Source organism: Calonectris borealis, chromosome Z (assembly GCF_964195595.1).
Source record: "Calonectris borealis chromosome Z, bCalBor7.hap1.2, whole genome shotgun sequence".
NCBI lineage: Eukaryota > Metazoa > Chordata > Aves > Procellariiformes > Procellariidae > Calonectris > Calonectris borealis.
In genome coordinates this window covers 25,147,324-25,169,965 of record NC_134352.1, presented here as the reverse complement: position 1 = coordinate 25,169,965, position 22,642 = coordinate 25,147,324, and the positions used below count along the sequence as shown (strand labels likewise).

The following is a 22,642-nucleotide window of genomic DNA, read 5'->3' as shown; positions in this document are numbered from 1 at the left end:
GGGCTCTTCACTGATACTATAGGTTTGGATGCATTTATCACAAAACAAATATACAGAACATTATATATATATTATATAACACAACATTACGTTCTGTTAGAGAATTAAAAAAACCACCACACATCTCGATTTTATTGTAAAGGGAGAAGTTTTATATAACTAGTAAATACTGTTTGATTATTTGCAATTGAAAGCAAACAGGAAAGACAAACAGTCTCCGTTTGAAAACAGTTTTGTTTAGCAAACTGCAACAATGTTTAACAATCTATTAAACTATTTTCATTCCATGCTTGACTATGCTGGCCACTCATAGTGCCCCAAATCCAGTTATTTAAGGAAAAGCCATCCTGTTTAACAAAGTGCTGCCCAGAGTAACAGATTTCTGTCTTGAAATAGAAGTATATTTATTCAACGCCACTGAAGCAGACATAGGTTTGAAATGTAAGATTTTCTTGGCTTTGGAAAATGAAAATTGACTACATCTATTAACTAATTTATGGCACAGTTATGATACTTTTACACATACTAATTAGTAACTCCACAATTAACCTTACTGAAATGAACTTGCACTGTGGTGGCTATCTATGTGGTTGCAACAAAAATAAAAGATAACATGACTGAACATGGGGAAAAGAATGCAAGATATTCTATATTGTAGATCAATTTACCAATTTACCAATTACCAATACAGGTCAACTTTTGCAGAGGTTAAAAGTCCTGCATGTCTTCACATGCATCACTGGTAGAAGTTTTTATTTTAGCCTTTTGCTGTGAGGCTAACACTGCACAAAGGGTTTTGTGGGCAAAAATGGTGGGATCAATAATTAAAACATACAAGCTTGTCAGGTCTGGGATATCCCTCCTAAATCTTAGACATCAAGGTAGCACCTTTATTCTTGATTAGACAAGGCAATCAGACAAGCCTAGCTAAACCTAACACCTTTACAACTGCAGCGCTATGAGGGGATTAATTTGTCAATTATTTTTAAGATGATTGCAGTTCGTATCACAGAAGTAGACAGCTTTCTTCAGCCTTTAGATAAATAAAAGATTAACGTAAGAACCGTAACTTCTAGGTAGCTCTCTTCGAAATATTTGCTGAACACTTGGGCATTTTAAAATGCATCGATACTACATTTAAATACTGAACCACCTAGATCAGTAGGATGTACAACTGATATAACCATTTGCTTTTTTCCCCATGGTATTCCACATTCAAGGCCAAAAGTAAAAAACTAGACTAAAATGTTTACTACCGTTACAGAGATCCACCTTGGGAATAATATTTTAAAGCACAGTGACCACAGTATCTAATAATATTTTTGTCCTTAAAAGATAACAAGGAGCGCATCCTTCTGAACAGTGATTGCACCCAATGACAAGGATAAATGAAAGGTTTAATATCCAGTTCTTCTACTTTGATAATAGAAACACTCAATCTTCATTGGAAGTTTCATCTAGCTGAGACTGACTTGGATAGAAAACTAGTTTAACTTCCCTTCATAGCACAAACTGTACTCTTTTGGCAAATTACTACGTTACAGTAACATCTTCCAGTGCTGAAAAACAAGAAGTGACTTTTAATAAATCAAAACGAAATCAGAGATAGCACAAGTCCTCCAAAATATTTGATATTTATAGCTGAAAACATACTTCCAAACAGTCAGCAATATTTCATAGAAATATTGCTTGGAACGGAAGAATCCCCTAAAGTAGCAGTATTTGCTACTTTTTGCCTATTCAAAAATAGTCAAAAGTCTCCTTTCTTTAGATTTGTGGTGCAGAGACCCATGCCAGAATCTATCATACTACCAGAAACTTCTCTTAATGGTTAACTCAGCAACAACGAAGACGCTTACCACAGACAGCTGCTCCTTCTGCTCTTTCTTAAAAAAGAGATATTGTTTATCTACTAGATATCTGCAAACATTACGAGACGATAGAGGTTACTATGATTTGACACATACTGTTGGGCTTTATTTGTTAGAATAGCATGGATATTATGGCTTCAGAGCTAATTTCATAAGCAGATGTTCTGTTACAGGAAACAAATAATAAGGCAAATTTGTTACAAAGATGATGTTCAAACACAGGAAGATAGGTAATGATCTCCATGTCCTGGTGTCTTTGACAGAACCTACAGTCTAGCCAAATATAAGCTAATGTATTTACTACAAGGCTAGCTTAAGCGAAATAGCATGGTCCGTGATACTCAGGAAGACAGGTGATGTTACTTACAATGGTATCTTTTAGTCTTAAAACCTATGAAGAAATCTACGGTAAACCATCTAGCACTAGCCATTTGTCCTAAGTTTTTTCTGATACAATTATTACTGGATAAAATAATATCTAATATAATTGTTACTAATTGCTATCACTACTTTACTAAACAGGAGAAGGAAACTTTTGATTTCGAGTGCCAAATACAGTTACAAAATAAACATGGGCATGCAGAAGGCAGGTAAAACCACTGCAAAAGTGACATTGACAAAATCCGCTGTTCTATGACCAAAACCTGAATAGTAGAAGGTTTTCTGCATTTTTGCTGGAGTGTTAAATGAACATTTTAAATTACTAGTTTGATCCTAGACAATAACTTGAGTGGTATTAAACAGGAAAGTAACGACAAATTCTATGTACCTATTTGGAACCATAACAGTTACAGAAAGAAATTGCTTTGAGTTTAAAAAATTGAGTTTACTCTCGTAATAGAGGAAAAAATTATCCTACCAAGCTTCATGATAAATGATCAAGTATATGTAACTTTTTGTTAAGTCTAAACATTTTTAATTCTGAGAAAGTAACAGCAAATAGTTAAAAATTATGCTGGACAAAATAAATTCAGTGAAAGATTTCACAACAGAAGAGGGAGAAAAAGGATCCTATTTGGCAGTGGGACAACCTACGTGTATCCCAGGATGAGAAACAACTGTGGACAGTTAAGCCACAAATGATCTCCTATCAGAAGATTTTGAAAGCTTTTCTTTTACCATGAGAAAAGTCAGGTCAAACATTAAAACAGTATAAAATTTTTAGTATTTTAAACTTTCTGTAAAAAAGGACCTTTCTGGACTAAAACTGCACTATCTAAAAGGTAGGAAAATAGAGAAAGCAAAATTTTGTTCTTTGTTAATGAATGAGATAAATAATATCTAAGTCAACTCCCTTAGTATCCACTCATCAGTTCCCCTAATGGTAGGATTAAGATGAAAAGAGGTTTTATGCCTAACCATTAGAACACAAGCTTCTGTCTCTTTGTTAAGATGCAGTCTGGCTGGTGATAAAACAAAAGTACTGAATGCCATTCCCAAAATAAATTCATTACACAAACAGAGCAATTTTCCCTTTTGAGCTTGAACAGTCTTGTTCAATGAATGAAAACTAAAACTCTTCACATCTTAATATGCTTTAAAATGTTGTATTTTTCTTCCACAGAATCATTAATCTTCATCTTCTGAGTTGTCAAGAGGAAGACTACTGTCTGAAGATAAACTAGTTAGACCATCTAATACATAATCATTCATTTGAATTTGAATAGCCCTTCAATTATGTTTTAAGACATAATGAAAGAATGCACTCCTTATCATTAAGAGACAAAGTAATAGGTTTGTGTGAATCCTGGTCATCAAACAGAAAAAAGAAAACAATAACAAAGACTGGTTTGAAACTTATTTTTTCTTGCTGAAATAAAAATTTATTCCAGGCCAAAGAATAAATTAAAAAAAACAAAGGAGAAGATCGGTTACAGAAACTGGCAGGACCAACTGATACCATCTCCTTTTAACTCAATTAGAGCAGTTACCTAGAAGTCACAATTCTGAATCCTTTTTGCTTAAAGATACCTGAACACATATTGCCTATTTCCCAGGAGAATATACTTGACGTTGTGACAAATGTTATCTGGAGTGCAACCTCCTTTATTTCTTCTGATGATGATAGTGTGATTGTGCAGAGAGTATTTAAATATCTGCACTACAGAAAAAGAATACTTCCTCATGTGATAATTAGGAATTCATCTGGGAAAGAAGAACACAAATACCCATCTAGTCCATGTGAAGTAGAGGAACACTCACAAAGGTTCTGGGAGTGCTTCTTCGGAGGACTTTAATCTCACTCTGTCAGGTATACATATAACATGGGTGAAAAATTGAGAAAAATGGGAAATCAATGTTCAAAACTCTTTCTCTCCTTTAGGTAAAATGATCTACCTACAACAGAGAGCTTAAAAAACCCCACCAGTCCATAAATATTTTCTCAGAATAAACTAACTGGCATTTATGAGCTGATTTTTCAGGTTCAGGATAAACTGAAACTACAGTTTTCAATAAATAAGCTACGCACAGAAAAAATATTCACTCAGATTTTTGATCTGGTATGCTAGACTTACCATCCTCTCTGATTGCCAGTGTTTACTGATTTGGTATACCACTTATATCTGGACCACCATGAGTAATTTCTTTTACGCGATCTTCTACAAGTTTTCATGGAAAATTCAAACTGCAAACATAAATAGTTACTAGATAATTTTTAGGTTTTGCATTTAAATGTGCCATGTCATTTGACAGAATTCTAGTGATAATTTCAGCACTGTTTTCTTTCATTTCTAGATTCTAAAATCAGGAATTTCTAAAAATGCCAAATGATTTCAAAGGGCTAGGATCTATTTTTCTTTACCTTTTGCTTCCATTATGTTCCTAGGACAGATCTTACTAAATTCAAGGGAGTCAAGTTTTCCTGATGCTGTTAAGATAAATTAAGGCTTACAATTGAAACCATCAGTCGAACTAGGCATTTCTTTTTAATGAGACTGATACATTCACTCACAAATAAGGAACGGAAACAGAGGTTTGAGGACTTTTCCTAAACTGGACTTTCTTACTTACTTTTAGTTAACTTGCCTGTAGTTGATATCATGTCCAGGAGTTCTTCTCTTGGATTGGAATACCAAATGGCACATAAAAGGGCTTTAAAAAGCTTTGGTTTTAACTGAGAGAACTCCTTTACTATACTTCTAAGAAGAACTGTAAGACTGCCTACCGATCTCAAAAACTTCTCCCATAGGTGTATCAAGGGCAGTCTTAGAATGCAGTTCTGATTCTAAAGCTACTAAAATGGCCCAAGAATGTCTGTGTTACGTCATTTAGAGCAATACTGAAAAGGGAGAGTAGAGTCATCACATGAACTGCAAGTTTTATGCTGCTCTACACAGTGAACAAGTATTCACTGTCAATCTAAAAGGTTTCCTATGTAAGGAAAAGCTTCAGGCTAACATCCAATTCACTTGATAATTGAAAAGAAAAAGTTATCTCCACACCAAGTTAATAACTGAAATCAGTAAACAGCCATATAATTAAAAAAACCCAAGCCCCCCAAACCTAGGCTCACATGCAAAAACGCCAGACTTGCAAAACTGGATTAGTGCAAAGGTGCAGTATTAGAACTTCTTAGGAAAACTCGCCTATGCTCCTCGGTGGTTTATAGCACCATACAGGGATGGACTCTTGAAATAATTTTTGCATAGTATCTAACCTAGCCCTTGGAATAGGCATGTGGCTAGCTGATTTTGGAGAGTGCTGACGTCATGGGCACTCCCCTTCTGAGGACAATACAGGTAGATATCTTCAGTTATATAACTTTATAGGCCCGTCATTAATAAAAAATAACAGACCAAGTTATAATACAGTTAGTCTGCAATATCTGCACAGAAAGGCATTAATAATATATATAGAACAGCTAGCTTAATTTTAGAAATCTAGTACTTGTAAAGAATTTTAGGGAAACTTTGCACAAAAGAAATGCAAATTGATTTGTTCCAAAAGGGCTTTCTTATCATGTTATTGACATTTTTGCTTATGGAGTGGTATTGCAGCATTAGGGGTACTGAAATTTGTGTGCATTTCTGTCTCAGTATACATAGAGTAGTATTACATGAAAGCCAAATGTATGTAGTGTACAAAGAAATTAGTCCATAGTCTTTGTTTGTATCCATAATGACGGATTTCAGACACATTTTATATTCCAATTTCTCTAATGTTTTAACAATAAAACCCAAAATATACACACTTAGAATTATTAAGAAACACATTTTCACATACACTTTCTCCTCTCTAAGCTGTAGTTTGCTTCCTCAAGTCAGTGTCTTATAAAAAGTGCACTTTGTTTGATTTTTTTTCTGCTAATAGTTGAATGAATTATATTCTCAGGTGGCCCAATTATAACTGTTGCCTGTAGCCATAACAAAATTAAAGATTTCTGGAAACGTTTTGTGTGAAGTGCACTTGATCAGCTAAGGCAGACATATTCCACAGAGTTTCAGTGACTGCCCTCATGCCCAGGGGCAGAACCTTTGTTTAGGACTTTAATAAAATAACAGCACTACCAATATTAGCACAATATCCCATAGTCCAAATAAATCCCTTACGATTTCAGCAAAAAATGTATTTTGACTTAATGGGTGCTGTTATTAAAAACAAAAAAAAAAGCACGCATGCATGCACATACAAACACTGTACTTGTGGACTCATAAATAATGAAATTGACAAGTACAGTCTGATGTACTATTATTATCATGACATTCAACAACTTAATTGTGTTAAATCTTGGCAATTAATTTCCCACTTACATTTGGAAAGGGGAATGAGTGGGTAAACAAATATCTGTAATCTTTTCTGCTATTTGAAGTGAAATAAACTGAAGACACAAACTGTCTAATATTCAATGGTAGCACTTCTGGAAGGATTTCAGAAAATGTAGCAAGGTTGCTTGTGGAGTATAGTTCCTTTACAGTTCTTTGCTTAAATCTCGACAGAAAGGTAGAGTCCTAGAGGGATGAAATTCATTGTTGTGGTTGTTTACACAGGTGAATGCTATTGCCTCAAACTGCCAGTCCCTGCACAATTGCTGCAGTCATTGCATTACTGCAAACTAACATAATAATCCATTTCAGATCTCTGTGAGTTTGCAATAGTTTTCTAGCAGAGCCATCATTTCAGGGCTTGCTGTCCTAATCATTACTGCCAACACCATATTGAATATTAAAATTGTTTAAGTGATGAAGTTTTCATTCTCAATTCCCTTTGCTTATTGTGAGGGTTTACTTTTCCATTAAATCAGAGAAACCATTCTAAAGGAGCCTTTTAGTTTGGCTGGTTGGTTGGTTTGCTAATTCTGTTCATTCCAATCAGATTAACTTCTTCTAGACTCCACCTAGACAAGATTTCAAGGTAAAAATATTACCAGCACCATAAGCATTTCAAATTTGTGACGAAACTCTGTGCATTGCTTTGTTCTTACTTATAAAAATTGCAGTTAATAAAGACCCACATGCAGTGAAATGACAATATTTATTTATATAGTGATAAATATTCTTTCAGATTACTTTCTGCCTGTTGAATTAATAGCATTGAATATTTTCCTTCCTATTCTGCTACATTAACAATAACTTGAGCACATTATTGTAATACTTGTCAAAATGACAGCCTGTAAAACTAACAGAGAAATCATTCTCAAAAGTTGCCAGCTGGCAAAAATGACTGGAAGTTCCAGGGGACAATGCTTCTAAAAAATTTCTCTCTTTTTTTTTTAACCATAAAAATGCTGACTACTTCACATTGCATTTTTTCTTAATAGTTGGCCTTATCCTGATTTTGAACCATTGATCAGTACCTGAGGGCCCATCTTTCTATTGCAGTATGACATGGTCAGGTGGTTGCTTTTTAAAAACAAGGACAGACTCATTAACTCAGGAAGATTCCATCTTCAGCCTACTGCCACGGATTTGTGGCTGAACAATCAGCCTGGAAGATAAACATCTTTTGGTACAGGAACAGTTAAACTAGAAGTACAAAAAGTTCGATTTGTTTAAAGAATCCTTTTTTATATTTTAGCAGATGCTTTCATTCACACACGTAATGGATCTGTTATCCTAGTTAGCTAGGGAGAAAAAAAAAGTATTGTTCAGTCTTTTAAAATTGTTGTATTGAAACCCAAAGTGAAATAAATGTTATTTTTCTTTTGTTGTGGGTTAGCAAGTAGTTTCCTTCTAATGGGATTCACAGATTTTATGAATTTAAAATCTTCACCATTCATAGAGAAACATATCAATGGCAGCTCCTACATTATACATATAAAACTAAAAAATACAGCGTAGCCTTTTTAATATGCAGTAACATAACTTGAACAAATTATAGTGATTTAAGAGAAAATAAGTGCTATAGAATTTTTCTTAAAGGGAAGGATTGGGTATTTTCAGTCCTCTTCAATATCACAAAACCGTAATTTCAAATCTCAAAATGGACCCCTTAAAATATAAAAGAAGAAATGGTAGCAATTTGTCAGTTTTTTTGTTCAGGCTAATGATAGTTAGCATTTACTGAAGGTGGAAGGCAAATTGCTGTGATAATTATATTAAAACAAGCCATGGCTCTGTACTCTCACTGTTCTACTGTTGATTAAGAACAGTTTAGCTCAAAAACATATTTGCAATTTAAAGATGTATCTCTAGAACCTAAGATTTTATCTCTTTTTCACTTAGTTAACTTCAGTTACAGTCTATCTATGTAAATTAAAAGTTGTGGATGAGGGATAAAAATGTTTCCAGTCATGTTTACTAAGATATATATACATATAAAATGGAAAACTCTTTTTGCCCGGAGTTGTTAAGTTTTTTCACAAGCTGGCATTTCCTCATATACAACAGGAGCTGCATCCCAGTTAGGCCAATGATTTGCAGTTTGCACAGGATATATATTTACAAATATTTCTAAAACAGATTTTATAGAAAGATAAAGTGATAAGTTATTTTAAAAATCTACTGATTTTCTAAACATCTTATTCTTACTTAAGATGCAAATGATTTCTTAACGGACCATTTTTATTTTTAGGGGTCATCTATCTCCATTCCTCTCTGTGGTAATATAAAAGAGTTTGTCTCTTTGTCAGTTGTACTGACCACCAATTTCTGTGCTCTAACATCTCAGTAAAACTATAATAGGAAATATATGCTACAATTCATCTGAGAAAGTAATCTGGTAGCTTCAGTCACTGCTTCATGAAAAGCAACCTGAATTTCTGAAGGAAAAAAAAAAAAAGAAAAAAAAGGAAGAAAAAAAAGAAAAAAAAAAAAACCCAAGGAATAAAGGCCAGAATGATTTATTAACTGAAGTTGTGTATCCATTCACAGCCAACTTTGTCAGACTCACTTCATTTCATTCACACATAGCTGTGAATGTTGAATTTTGCGGCCTCTGTTTTTCAGTTTAATTTTTCTGCATGTTTTCCCAAGAAATGTCTCCTGCATTGACATGGTAGCACTGCTGATAACCATTGCAAATAGCACCACAGCTATAGGAAAAGGATCTTGAAATATGAAAATCTATGTGAGAAAAGTTACAAACTCCATGGAAAGATTATTCTGACACATTGTTCAACCAGCCAAGCTACCAGCCAGAAAAACAGATCATGTTTTTAGCCACCATTTCCTAGGTGATACCCAGCCATTTTCCACAAAGGTGAAGATTCCAAGCTGCCATTATCTAAAGCTGTTTGGGCTATTGTGAAAGCACAATAAAGAAGTGCTACAAAGACATCTTTAAAATGAGTTCTAGCAATAAATAGCATAGAGAACATCACACTCTTTCTCCGATTTATTTTGGAAATACGAAATACAAAATATTTAGAAATAATTAATTAAGTAACTACAATAAGTAAATACGATCTAGATCAGTTTAGGGGTGGGAATGTAAGAATTGTGTTCCAACAAGGAAGCTTGAAACGTGTGGATTCGAATCTGTGAATCTGATATAGGCATCATTTTATGCCCTTAGGATGCAAGTACTGCTCTTAGGAATCCTGATGTCAGTGTTTGTGGGAGGAAGAAAGTACCCCATAACTGCCCACACCTCTCTCAAAGTATTTAAGGTATTTAAAGGAAAGGACAAATTATACTTTATATACTTTCCTAAGTGATAAAAAAATACAGAGCTACAATTAAAATTTGGTTTGAAGAACGGATAGTCATGTTCTCTTTCTGCTGTGAGGGCACTGAACTGAGGTAAATTGAATATAACCCCTGGATCTGGAGACAACTCTGTGCCTTTCTTGGCATTTACTGAGGTGACAAATCAGAGCTTCAGTGTACCCTGGCAGTACACAAACCAGCTTCTGAGTATGCGTTGATGTTTGTATGCAGGCAACTGTGGAATTTCATTGTCCAAAATAAAGGTACTTAAAAATATTCAGGGTCTAGTTTCTGAATGCCTAAATACTTTTGAAGGTCTGGATCATAGTCTCTCAGAAGTCTATCTGATACAGAAAACTAATGGTATGTGTCTCACTGTACTTATGCTGTACAATGCAGGACCATGTAGAGATCAAGCTAGCATTTCCTGAGCGGCTCATGGAAATGGAAGCAATGAGCTATACTACCACATCCATATGACAGTATTTCATGAGCCTTGCTGAGTGCTAAGTTTCCTGGACAAGGTGCTGTACTTTGGCAGTTAAGCTGCTATCAGGACTTATGCCCGTGTGTCCACACTGCCCTGAACCTTTCCAGGAGTACCACTTCATTCAGAGCTCTCTCCGGGCCTCAGACACCACTGCTGTGTAGTGCAGGGAAAGCCAAATTTGCCTAAGTCAAAGAGGGACTAGGGAAAATTAGAAAAAAAAGAAGAGACATTTGCTCAGTAACCTTGCCTCTAATATTTTTACATTGAAAAGAATATTTAGATTTTGTGTATCTAAGCATAAACATGTTTTCTAAACCAAAATTCTACTATGGATAGTTCTGAAAGACTTTCAGCATTTAATAATCTTTGACTTTTTTCTGCATGTGATTTGTAAATAGTGATTACATTGCTATTTGGCAACACTTAAATGTTGAAAAAATAGTGTTAAAATGCTTATTAGAGAACTTCCAACTTAAATACATGCCTTCATTATGATGATCTCATGCTAAAGTCAGCATTTTTTATGAGACTTCTCAACACAATGACATTTATTTTAAGACCATATTGCTCCTATGGTGTGCATGTTAGATGGTAGGAAACATGATAAAAAGAAAGATCATGGCAACAGCAGCTTGATGAGAAATGAATAATTTGATTATTTTCATGGTGTGGATCAATAATGCTCTGCATCTACTGAAGCACATTGCCTGGAGGCACTCAGATAATCAATGGCATAAAACAGAGCCTGCCTTTACCCAGGCTTGCAGCCTCTCTGATCTTTCTTGGGAGGACCCTTGACGTCTCTAATTTATGTCAACTGCATATCAAAGAAATTCCAAAGAGCCTGGGTCATAAAGAGTATTTTAGTGGTAACCATTTGAAGTCTACTTACATATGTTCCTTATGTAACTGTGTTTAAATACTTCCCCTCCAATGCCTGGGAATTCCTAGAAACGCATAAATGCTACCTGGTACTAGCGTAACAGTCAGTACGTCAGAACAGGAAGGCTAGTTAGAAGGGGCAAATCTTCTAACCCTCTCTTGCAAGCTGACAATAGTCCAAACACAAGAATGTCAGTCAATGGGGCATGTAAATAAACCCTTCTGCACCACCCAAGAATTCTCTTTAATGATGTGCCGGACACTGACATTTTTAATTTAATAGAGCAGCCACTGGAAAAAATTAGTTCTGCATGATATTGGGGAGAGACATTTAAAGACATGATTTTGTTCAGTAATTTCTCTATTCATTTGCAGTGGAAAAAGAGAGCTGGCATCTTCTAGCTGCCAAAAACTCTTAAGTCAAGGATACTTACTTCATTTTGTCTGTGGAGCTATTTTTCCCATCGAGGCTTTGCAAGCAAGAAAATAATTCCCAGTGGTAGTCCTACTACTACAGCGTTTGCTGTAAAAGCATTTACTCATTTCTTAACAAGTTTTAGCTACCATACTTTGAATACTTGTATACATGCACACATGCATACGTGCATGCACACAAACACACACACATACACCACACACACTTGCAGGCACGCAGTCAGCATTGCTTTTCTACCTTCCTTAAAGCTTTCTCAAAAAATATTCCCTTTTTCCTTTTAGCAGTTGACTTTCATAACACAAAAGATGGCGTATAATCTTTTGTAAAGAACTAGGAAAGTATTAACCAGCAATTAGAGGAGTAGAGACTGTAGTACATACAGTTTAACTGATAAGGTAGTAAAACTTGTTTTCAGCGTTAAGATCATTGATTTTCTACAGCAGCTGAAGACAGGATAAAATTATTGCACTTATTAGATCCTTGTTGATTGTTCAACATTAGCTAAATCCACAAAACAAATATATGTGTAAAATTGATCAAGTGATTCAGGGTCAGATCTAATTCCCAAGGTCAAGTAATCCTTTGAACATTCTCTAAGTACATAATCTTAGCACAATCCATCAAAGAGACTCACACGCTCTTTTTGTCTATTGGGTCTTATAAAACACCAGTGTTTAGGAGATTAAGTGGAGTCACCTTTAATAGACAGAGCAATTCTTCCAAAGTGCTCAACCTCCCCTCAAACTGGAAACTGTCTAAGGCTGGGTTTGCAAAATGCTATTTCTAACTTTACAACTGACCTGGAAATTATTACTTCTTGCCAGTTGAAATACTGGGTTTTGTAACTGCCTTCTATAAAGCACTGAAAGGGATGCAAGGTAATGGTTTTGAGCGCGAAGTTTCTTAGACTGAAAGCCTGAGAGACATGCTTGTGATGGGCAACACAAGCTGGACATTTCGTACAAGACGGCTGGAAAAGAAACAATCCTTGCAGGTATATTTGAAGATTTGAGATCAGAGACTCTGAATCTCCAATGACTTTTAGCTACTTCTGCTGTGTTCCCAGGCCTCTTGAACTCTCTTCTCGCAACAAAGACATGATTCCTGAAGGCTATATACAGGGTGAGGTAGAGCTGGACTGCCTTGTGCTCTTTTCTGCTAATGATAAAGTGCTAAAACTTAATATATTCCAAGTAGGAAAAGCTATATAATAAGAAATATAGTATTTTTTTCTTTCTTTAGCATTATGGTTTTATCCAAATTCTTGTCCTTGTGTTTTCAAAACCATTATGTATGAGCAAGAACACAGACGTATAGAAAATCACTCTGGAAGTAACACTGAAATATTTTTATTATTCTTTTGTTTCTTTTTTTCTTTCTTTTTAAAAAACAAAGTTGTCTGTCATATGACATGACATACCAATCACTTTTAGCCAAAAATATTCAAAACCCTTAGAGGGCAGATTTTACATAGAACTTTTGTGAGCACCTCAGGCTATGGGTGTAGCCTGTGGGTGTATTTTGAAAATCCATGTCAGCAAAAATTTATAATGCTCTTTTTAGTTCTCTAGATACTTTTTTAGCTAAATATGTGAACACAGTACACTAAAAGAGTTACCACAGTAGTGAATACCAAATCTGTTTACACAGAAAAACATAAATCTTCCCGTCTCTCTCCGTCACGCACACACACACACAAACACTCACTCTCGCACGCACTCAGAAGCAGGCACCAGTTCACGCAAATGCTCCTTACCTGATCGCATCTCATCAGCCCTAAATATCTGAGTGACTTGCTGCTTTGTGCAATTTGGGTGGCTCCGTGGTCTGTGATTTCTTTGCACCATCCAACATCCACTGTCTCTATTGTCATGCTGTATCGTCCAATGGCTATCAGAGCTGTAAAGATATTAAAGGTATGAACTATATAGCTCGTGGAGATGGTTCTCAGTTCTCAGTTCTATGTATATGCTAAATGATGTTGAAATTAAATTTTGAGAAGCAGTTGCCATGTACCTTGTAAAAGATACTGTATTTCAGCATTTTTAACTATGAAATAGCTGTCTTTTCAAATTAGGAATACACATGTGCAAACACATACAAACACATAGATAAACAGATCTTCCTATATATTTTTCTATCTATCAATCAAGATAAATAGATCAGTTAGCAGAGATATTCTACACAAATTCTTTTAATTACTTCTTTTGGAAGGATCAAGGATCAATTAATTGAAATTGAAATAACTATAGAAGAAAAAGAATTTTACCTCACTCTTCAGAGAAAATAACTGATTTTATAGTATTAAGACTTTTTTTCAGCAAAATAATACTGCAAAGACAGCACACAGAATAACAGAACATTTTCAGTGTCAATAAAACAAATGGTTTTAGAAAACCCTGAAGGTATCTTATGTCATACATTTTATAACTATATTCTAAAATTGCATTTGTTTCCCATTGTTCATATTGATGATGTAATAACAATGATATGTCTCACTTTCATGTTTTCTTCACAAACACTTTTCCAATAAAAAATAAAAAAAATTAAAAAGGCCAGGAGGAATTAAAACAAAAGCTTGAACCTTTATAAAAGGAAAGGAAAGAGGATGTGGAAGTTCTGAAAAGACTGAAAAATGCTAGGTAGGAGAAACCACAAGGCTTCTGAACAGGCTGGAAAGGCTTTGTCATGATATGGCTAGTCTGGAGTGACAGAAAGGATACAAACCACTAGCACCCTGGTCACCATGGACTAGAACACTCTTCAGGAAATACAGGTTCGGAAACTGTTAAGTCAGGTTGGGATTTATTAAAAGAAATGAGCAACACCCTTCAGCACCTAAAATCTCAACTTAAGAAAAAAGTCCAAAGCTTCTGGTGTAGAAGTCAGCGATCTGCATATAGCCAAGGGGTAGGATGTTTACAGTTTTTAACTCTAGTTATAATGCAGTTGCTGAAAAGGAAGAGAACTTAGGAGTGACTTAGTCCAAATAATGCAAGTATCTATAAAGCGATGATTTTTCAGTAGCTGTGGGACAGTTCTGTTCATGTTATAGAACCTTCTGTTCATGCTACAGAACCTACTGTCAGTGAAAAAAAAAAAGGAGTTATGAAGAGCTGCTAGCTCTTGATATGCCAGATGTCAATCTTAGCTAATCAGGGTGTAACTGAGATCTAGAAGCAGAAAGAACCCATTTGACCTTGCAGTGGTTCTGCAAAGACCTGTACTGATGGTAGACAGCAGTAAGGGTAATTTGATAATTTATAAATATTTATGTGGGCTTGATTTGCAAACAAAATCAGCCAAAAGAGGCCAAATGCATTCCCAGAAGCTGTGGAAGGTACAGTAGTACATAATTTTTTTCTTGCAGCAGTTCACCAAAAAGGGCAATGATAACTGAATTTTGTAACTGACATAATGAACTTATGATACAATCATCTGTGTAGTTTCATTATGGTTTAATTGATTTTTGTAGGACAATACCAACTTCCTGTTGTCTCTGCAGTACATCCCTAGAAAACAAGTCCTAATTTTGCAAATATGTAAATATACATATAGCAGAACATAAACTTTGTACTTTATTTTACAGAGTCCTCTTAAAATATCACTTTAATAAAAATTATAGTCAGAAACTTTCTGTATATATTTTGCAGTAACAAAAGCTATAGCAATTATAGATTATTGTAACTCCACAAAAAATGTTATAGACTTGAAGTACTGCACGAATACTGAAAGCCTGCCATTACATTAGAATATTGTCAGGTAAACTAAATTTCAAGTATTGTTTGTATTTGAACATTTTTGCTAGTTTTTGTAAAGTTACAATCATATCCTGTCATTTTCAATGCTTCATGTAAAACTGAAAAAGAGAAGAAAATCAACAGAGAATACTTTTATGGGAGTGACATAAAAGATCATCAGATCACACTGGCGAAGAATTCTCCTAGTAAAGGCATTAAAGGAAATTAGAAGTATAATTTCTGGGAGTTCCCTCACAAGACTTAGATTAGAGAGAAACTGTTGAAAGACCAAAAAAGGGTGTTATACTGTGTGCAGAATGCCCAAGACTAAAATATAACCTGAGCATCATTAGTCCAAGAAGCTGCCCTGAATGTGGCAAAAAGATGGCTTAAAGCATGAAATATCATGCAGGCATCTTTACGTGCACATATTAAACAAATTGGAAGAACAAAAGATTCTCTGTCTAATTCACATACATCATTTTATAACAGAATATTCACAGAAAACCATTGTGTAACAAAACGTAATTTAAACCATGTTAATTCATTGTTTGATACGTTACTCTTTCTATTTTGGCATTTTTGACGGTAAAGTATTTAATTTCTAGAGTTGGACCTTAATTAAATCTCAGTTAGGTTTTATGGATTTTTTGCTTAGAGATATAATTGTAAATACATAAATAAATATTATTGTGTTATTATTATTATTAGATATTATTATAAATATATAAAATATTATTATAAACACATAAAGATAACATTATAAATATTTTTATGTTTTACATAATGGAAAAAGGACTTAATAATTATTGAAATAATTACCAAATAACAGATCATGAAACCTCTTTGCAAAACTGGCCTTCACTGCTTGTCTTCTGAATAGCTATACTTTAACCAGCCAATTGTTATTAGTGTTACTTCTCTGAAGTATTAAAAGAATGAAAATGATCATCCCTGGGATTTGGAAAGCGTAAGTAAGTTTCCATGAATCAAAGTGTGTACGTATGATTTTTGGACCATGTTGTCATTACTATATTCTGTCAATTATCAGGAAAGCGAGAACACAACTTTAATGGTAACATGAGACAACCACCATGTTTTTTGGTACAAGTAACAATACTTACACGAATGGAATAAAAAAACCTCAGGATGTTACATATCAATATGATACTTAACAAATGGAATGGAAAAAAATCCAACTGTGACATTTGGGGAGCAGGGCTTTCTAAGTGAACGCATTTTGCAGTTCAGAACTTCCAGACTGATTTTCAGACAACTGTTAGTCTGTTGCCTTCACCTGTGTTCCACATATGTGTTCATGCAAATAATTGAATGAAGTTTCATGCTTTAATCAACCTGTGTGTCTAATCTGTGCATCAGGTATGTCTTAGGCTAACCACGACTGGGGTGTAGTTTAGATTAGGGGCTGCGGAATGGATAGTATTTTTAGCTGGCTGGCCTTTACCTTGCAGCGTTCCTCACCGCTATCTCAACCCTAACCGTTCCTACAGAGCCCCCAGATGTCATATGCACATATTTGATTTTCTGTTCAGCAGTATTAAATAGCTGGGTGTTCTCTAATACATAAGAAGAATTGACAACATTTTTCTAATTTAATTACAAATGACACTAGAAATCAATTACTGCATTACAGATGGCTGAAGACTTACAATATTCTGCCATATGCTAGTAGAAAATAACATGTTTATTTTGTACTTTGCAACTCCTTTCCCCATATTAGCAGACATCTTTCTGGAAAACCAAACATTTTGACAAGAGTGTACAACGTTACACTGTAGTCATATATTGCAAAAGTTAATCTATCAAATGCATAGAGGGTATGCCATTTTAAAACACCAATGACCATATTTTCAGAAAATTTCAATGTGTGCAACTCAGAAGAACACTCTTCTTCAGAGAAAAGATACACTATTCAGTTTCTATCAGCACCCAACAGTGGGAGATAAAGAAATGCCATGAGAACAGGTGAAAATGTAACAATACTTTCCCAGAACATCTTCCTCACATGAAAAAAATTGTGGCCAGGGACTTTCTGAACTGGGGTTTATGCTTCTGTACTTCTGTAAGTTCGTTTAATCAGTCTTGCAATGCTCAAAATCTTTTAGGCTCCACAACATCCTGTGCCAAAGAGTCCCTCGGTTCAGCTACCTTCTCTTTCGAAAACCACCTTCCCCTGTTTGTTTTCATAGAATCATAGAATCGTAGAATCATTAAGGTTGGAAAAGACCTCTAAGATCATCGAGTCCAACCATCAACCCAACACCACCACGCCCACTAAACCATGTCCCTAAGCACCACATCTACACGTCTTTTAAATACTTCCAGGGATGCTGACTCAACCACTTCCCTGGGCAGCCTGTTCCAAGGCCTGACCACTCTTTCAGTAAAGAAATTTTTCCTAACGTCCAATCTAAACCTCCCTTGGTGCAACTTGAGGCCATTTCCTCTCGTCCTATCACTAGTTACTTGGGAGAAGAGACCAACACCCACCTCGCTACAACCTCCTTTCAGGTAGTTGTAGAGCGTGATGAGGTCTCCCCTCAGCCTCCTCTTCTCCAGGCTAAACAACCCCAGTTCCCTCAGCCGCTCCTCATAAGACTTGTGCTCCAGACCCCTCACCAGCTTCGTTGCCCTTCTCTGGACACGCTCCAGCACCTCCATGTCCTTCTTGTAGTGAGGAGCCCAAAACTGAACACAGTATTCGAGGTGCGGCCTCACCAGTACTGAGTACCTGCCCTAAAACTTGATCCAGGATTTCCCCTTTTATGACAGCTTAGTTCCTTTGCAAATGCTTTCTGGAAATCCCAACAGAATCTATCAACCAGGTCTTCCTTATTCCTTCCTGACTTCTTCAAAGTACTCTGTCTGATGATTGTGAAGCACAACCTGTCTTAACAAAAGCTGTGTCAACTCTTCCCGGACATCTCATATTTATTCATGTGTTCACTAATCGTATTCCATATTATTACTAATTTGCCTTAAACAGACCTCAGGTTTATCAGTTAATATTTTTCTGATCTTCCCTGAAACTTTTGTGAAATACCTCTGCCAAGCAATCCTGTGGTAGTCAAGCAAGTTTAAGTGAAGGATTACAGACTGCAGTTGGGACCTCAGCTATTTCACCCTTGAGTTCTTTTAGAAGTCTGGAGTACACACAGTTCTTCTGCTTGTACAGGCAAAATACTTTAAACCACAAGTTTCAGCTAAGAAAATGTTTGCATTGCTCAACAGCTTTTCTTCCTCTCTGCATTTGCCCACAATAATCAGAACACATTGCAATTCTCAGAAAGCTTGGCAGTAATTTAACAAGGAAACATACAGTAAAAGCCTTACAAACTAAGTTTGGATTCTGTGACCTAGGAACTTGTAGCACAATCAACAGTAAAGGACAGTCAAAGGTGTGTTTCAATAGTAATGACAGCCGGGCTTAGAAACATAGCGAGTGAGCAAACACAAGAACGATATATTGAAAGTAAGTAGAGGTGAGTACACAAAAATCCACCATGTAGTTTAAAGATGCTGGCTTTGACATATGAACTTCTCTGTATGTGAATATTTAACAATGCATCCAATTCTTTTCTCTCCTTTTTTATACTCCCATTTATTTTGGCAAAAGCAAGATTTCGTATTTCTTTTTCCAGCGCTAGGTTGGTGGAATGGAAATCAACTGATGTGCAGCTCCTACAGAGCAGAAGACAAAGTGTAATGTCTCTAACTGGAATTGGAAAATCACCCCCAGAGCCTTGAGCTGTACTAAGCAAAAATGTTTTCCAGTTGTAATGGTACTTTGTTGTAACTGAGTGGGTGAAAGGACATATGCAGGGCCAGGTTTGTAGGCATAGGCAGCATCTTTTAGACGACCAGCTGGAATACTTGGAAAAATAAGACAAATTTTGTTCTTAGTGCAGCACCATTAAAAGCAAATAGTAATTTAACTTAATTTTATTTTGAACTGATTAAGTTAAACTGACATAGCTAAACACATCCGCTACAATAGGCAGAAATAAGCGCCTTAGTCAGGAGGAAAGGTCTCCGTTTAACTGTATGAAAACTGTGAAACCAGTGGTTGCAATGTGAATGTTGCCATGGTTAAACTACTTCTGGACCTGATCTAGGCAGGCACTGAGCTCTCGCATCTAACAAAATTGGGGGGGATGAGACTGTTGTATTTATTTTGCGGGATTGTTTGGGAAACTATAGTTGGCAGTGTATCATCTTCAGGCTTTCCTCCTTGGTTTTATATATATACTAAAAAAACCCAAAACTAGATATTACACTGTATAATATTACTATTATTTACACAATGTTAAAAAAAATCAGTAATCTAATCTTATAATTCAGTCACGACCATTCCCAAGTTTAAGGTCATTACAACAGAAAAAATAACATACATATCTTTAGTATGAACAATCGATATTTGGCCCACTCTTAATTTAATTTTAATGTATTTTTAAATCTGGAAACAAATACTGCAGGTTTTGCATAATTTTATAAAATGAAATTCTTTGGGAATCTGGTGTATTAAGCAGGATTACATCCAATGAAACATATTTCTATGGACATGCACCTATTACACAACAGAGTACTTCCTTAATCAATAAATCCTAGTTTAATTTAACTGAAAATAAACCTGTGTGAGTGTCGTGGTTTAACCCCAGCCAGAAACTAAACACCACACAGCTGCTCACTCACCCCCCATCCCCTCCCCCCCCCACCCCGCGTCCAGTAGGATGGGGGAGAGAATCGGGAGGGCACAAGTAGGAAAACTTGAGGGTTGAGATAAAAACAGTTTAATAATGGAAATAAAACAAACTAGAACAGTAATAATAACGATAACAACAATAACAAAATATACAAAGCAGACAATGGACAATGCAACTGCTCACCGACTGCGTGTCCCGAATGCACAAGCTCCCCTTCCCCCACTAGTTTTTATACTGAGCATGATGTTACATGGTATAGAATACCCCATTGGCCAGCTGGTCAACTGCCCGGCTATGCTCCCTCCCTAGCTTCCCCTGCACCTAGCAGACCATGGGAGGCTGAAAAGTCCCCGGTGCAAGCACCAGCCAGCAACAACCAAAACATCAATGGGCCACCAATGCTCCTCTCATGCCAAACCCAAAACACGCCCCACCCCCAGCCGCCAGAAAGAAACTCACTCTACCCCAGCTGAAACCAGGACAGTGAGGTTTAACTGTGTTGCTGTTTTTCTCCTATCATCACCTAACACACTGCATATGTAAAAGGCACTGCATTTGGTCAGCCTTCAGTGAGGACTGGATAGAAATGTTTTTAATAATTGATTATGATTGACATCACCCTGACACCAGGGCATTACACACATACGCATTCATGCAAAAAACATTCTAGCATTTGTTTATTAAGTTCTTTTTATCATTAATGTCAAAAGCATTTAAATGTGCAAGAATTAGAATTTAAAATTTCCAACCTCCCTAAGGGTGTTACACAGAGTAGAAATCAATCAGTCAATCAAGTATTACCAAGTAATAGTCTTCTTATGGAACTTTCCATTATCTTTTACTTATTATACAGCCAAAAGCTATTAAGGTGTCTTTGATAGCCATCTACTAGTTCCTGAACAGCCTAATGTACAAAAAACCTGGGAGGAAGTTTATGAGAGTTAAAATTACAATAAGCTGATGTGATAAAAATAAAACTAGCAAAGAAAACTATACATTTAGATGTTAAGAAAATGGTGTAACAGTTCAGCTTAGTGGACTGTGAAATATTCTTCTGTTGGTGGAGTTATGGAGTTACTCTCACCTGCTTGAGTTATTTAAAATATGAGTGGACAAAGCTCTGGAGAAGCTACAAAGAAAATGTTGTACAAGACAGTACGAACAACCAATTTAAATGGTCTTTTCTATCTTTCATTTACATTATTCTAATGAATTAGAAACAAAAGAGAAACATGTAAATGATGTGGATAAATTATAAACATCTGAATGCACTGAAGCTTTACCAGTCATAAAAATTAGCTTGATATTCTATTTCCAGTGATTTGTGGAAAAACATTTATAAATTAGCCCGCCATTAGACACAAACACTTGTCAATTGTCAGTTGAGTATATAGACAATATACTGCCAACTAATTTTAATATATTTTTATATTTACAAATTAAAACATTAACTTATATATGTTAATAATATCCACTACAGTATACAACAGATTAAGTATTGAATATTTAGTTAACATAAATATTGCTTATACATAGAAAAGGCTCTTCTTTACAAGTGCACACCTATAAAAACTTTTCAAAAAATTTTTCAGTAACTTCAGTATTTTTCCCTGAATTAGGGCAACAGAATTTAATTCTCTAGAGCAAATCTTGATGCCATAAGCAAAAGCTTGATAATTTTGCCCACATGATAGTAACAGATAGGATTTGTGTTTACCCCTGCATCAATGAAGTTGATGGTTATCTCCCATGCAAATTATATGAGGTCTTGCAATTTAGCTAATCTGTTATGTGCAGAGACAGAATACATGCCTAATCCCATTTCCGTGTGTGAAAAGATGTTTTTCTGCTGTAACTACAGACAGAGGTTGAAGAAATCACTGCTTGAGTTCTCTGCTACTTTGCTCACCCAGCAGAGGAATCATAGCTCACAATTCACATGGCTTTTGCCTTAAATGAAAAACATCTGTATATCACTGCATGATACAACTTTTTATACAATTTATCTTCTCCTGTTTTAAATATATAAGGGTATTTTCACGACTAAATAAATGTTTGTTCATGATATACTGATATAAATTATGCACCAAGCACTATAGTTCATCTGCTACCAAATAAAGGCTACCATGGGTATATCACTCCAAAATTTCAGTCTGTGCTGGTTTCTCAGTAAAAGTCTAATTCTGCTCAGGCTTTTGCATGTCCAGCTGACAGGTAGTATGACATGTATTTTTTTCTTTTATAAATCATGACCTCACGTAACAGCTACATTTCAGTGCCACCATGAAATAGCAAAGCAAGAGAGACAGAATTTGTACAAGAACTGGCTTTCTACCAGGGAACTCAGCCAATCCGATTTATAATCAAGCACTTAAATACATTCCTGGTTTAACTGTATGAGCAGTTCCCTTG

At 35.6% G+C, this 22,642-nt stretch overlaps 1 protein-coding gene across 1 annotated transcript in view; it reads right to left on the bottom strand.

The window, feature by feature from the left end:
* The window catches only part of FBXL17 (F-box and leucine rich repeat protein 17), a 296,586-nt gene that overhangs the window by 2,068 nt on the left and 271,876 nt on the right, over positions 1 to 22,642 (bottom strand). The window contains exon 8 of the mRNA XM_075137474.1: positions 13,523 to 13,665. Coding sequence (XP_074993575.1) covers positions 13,523 to 13,665 — 143 coding nt within the window. The remainder of the gene's footprint in view (positions 1 to 13,522; positions 13,666 to 22,642) is intronic.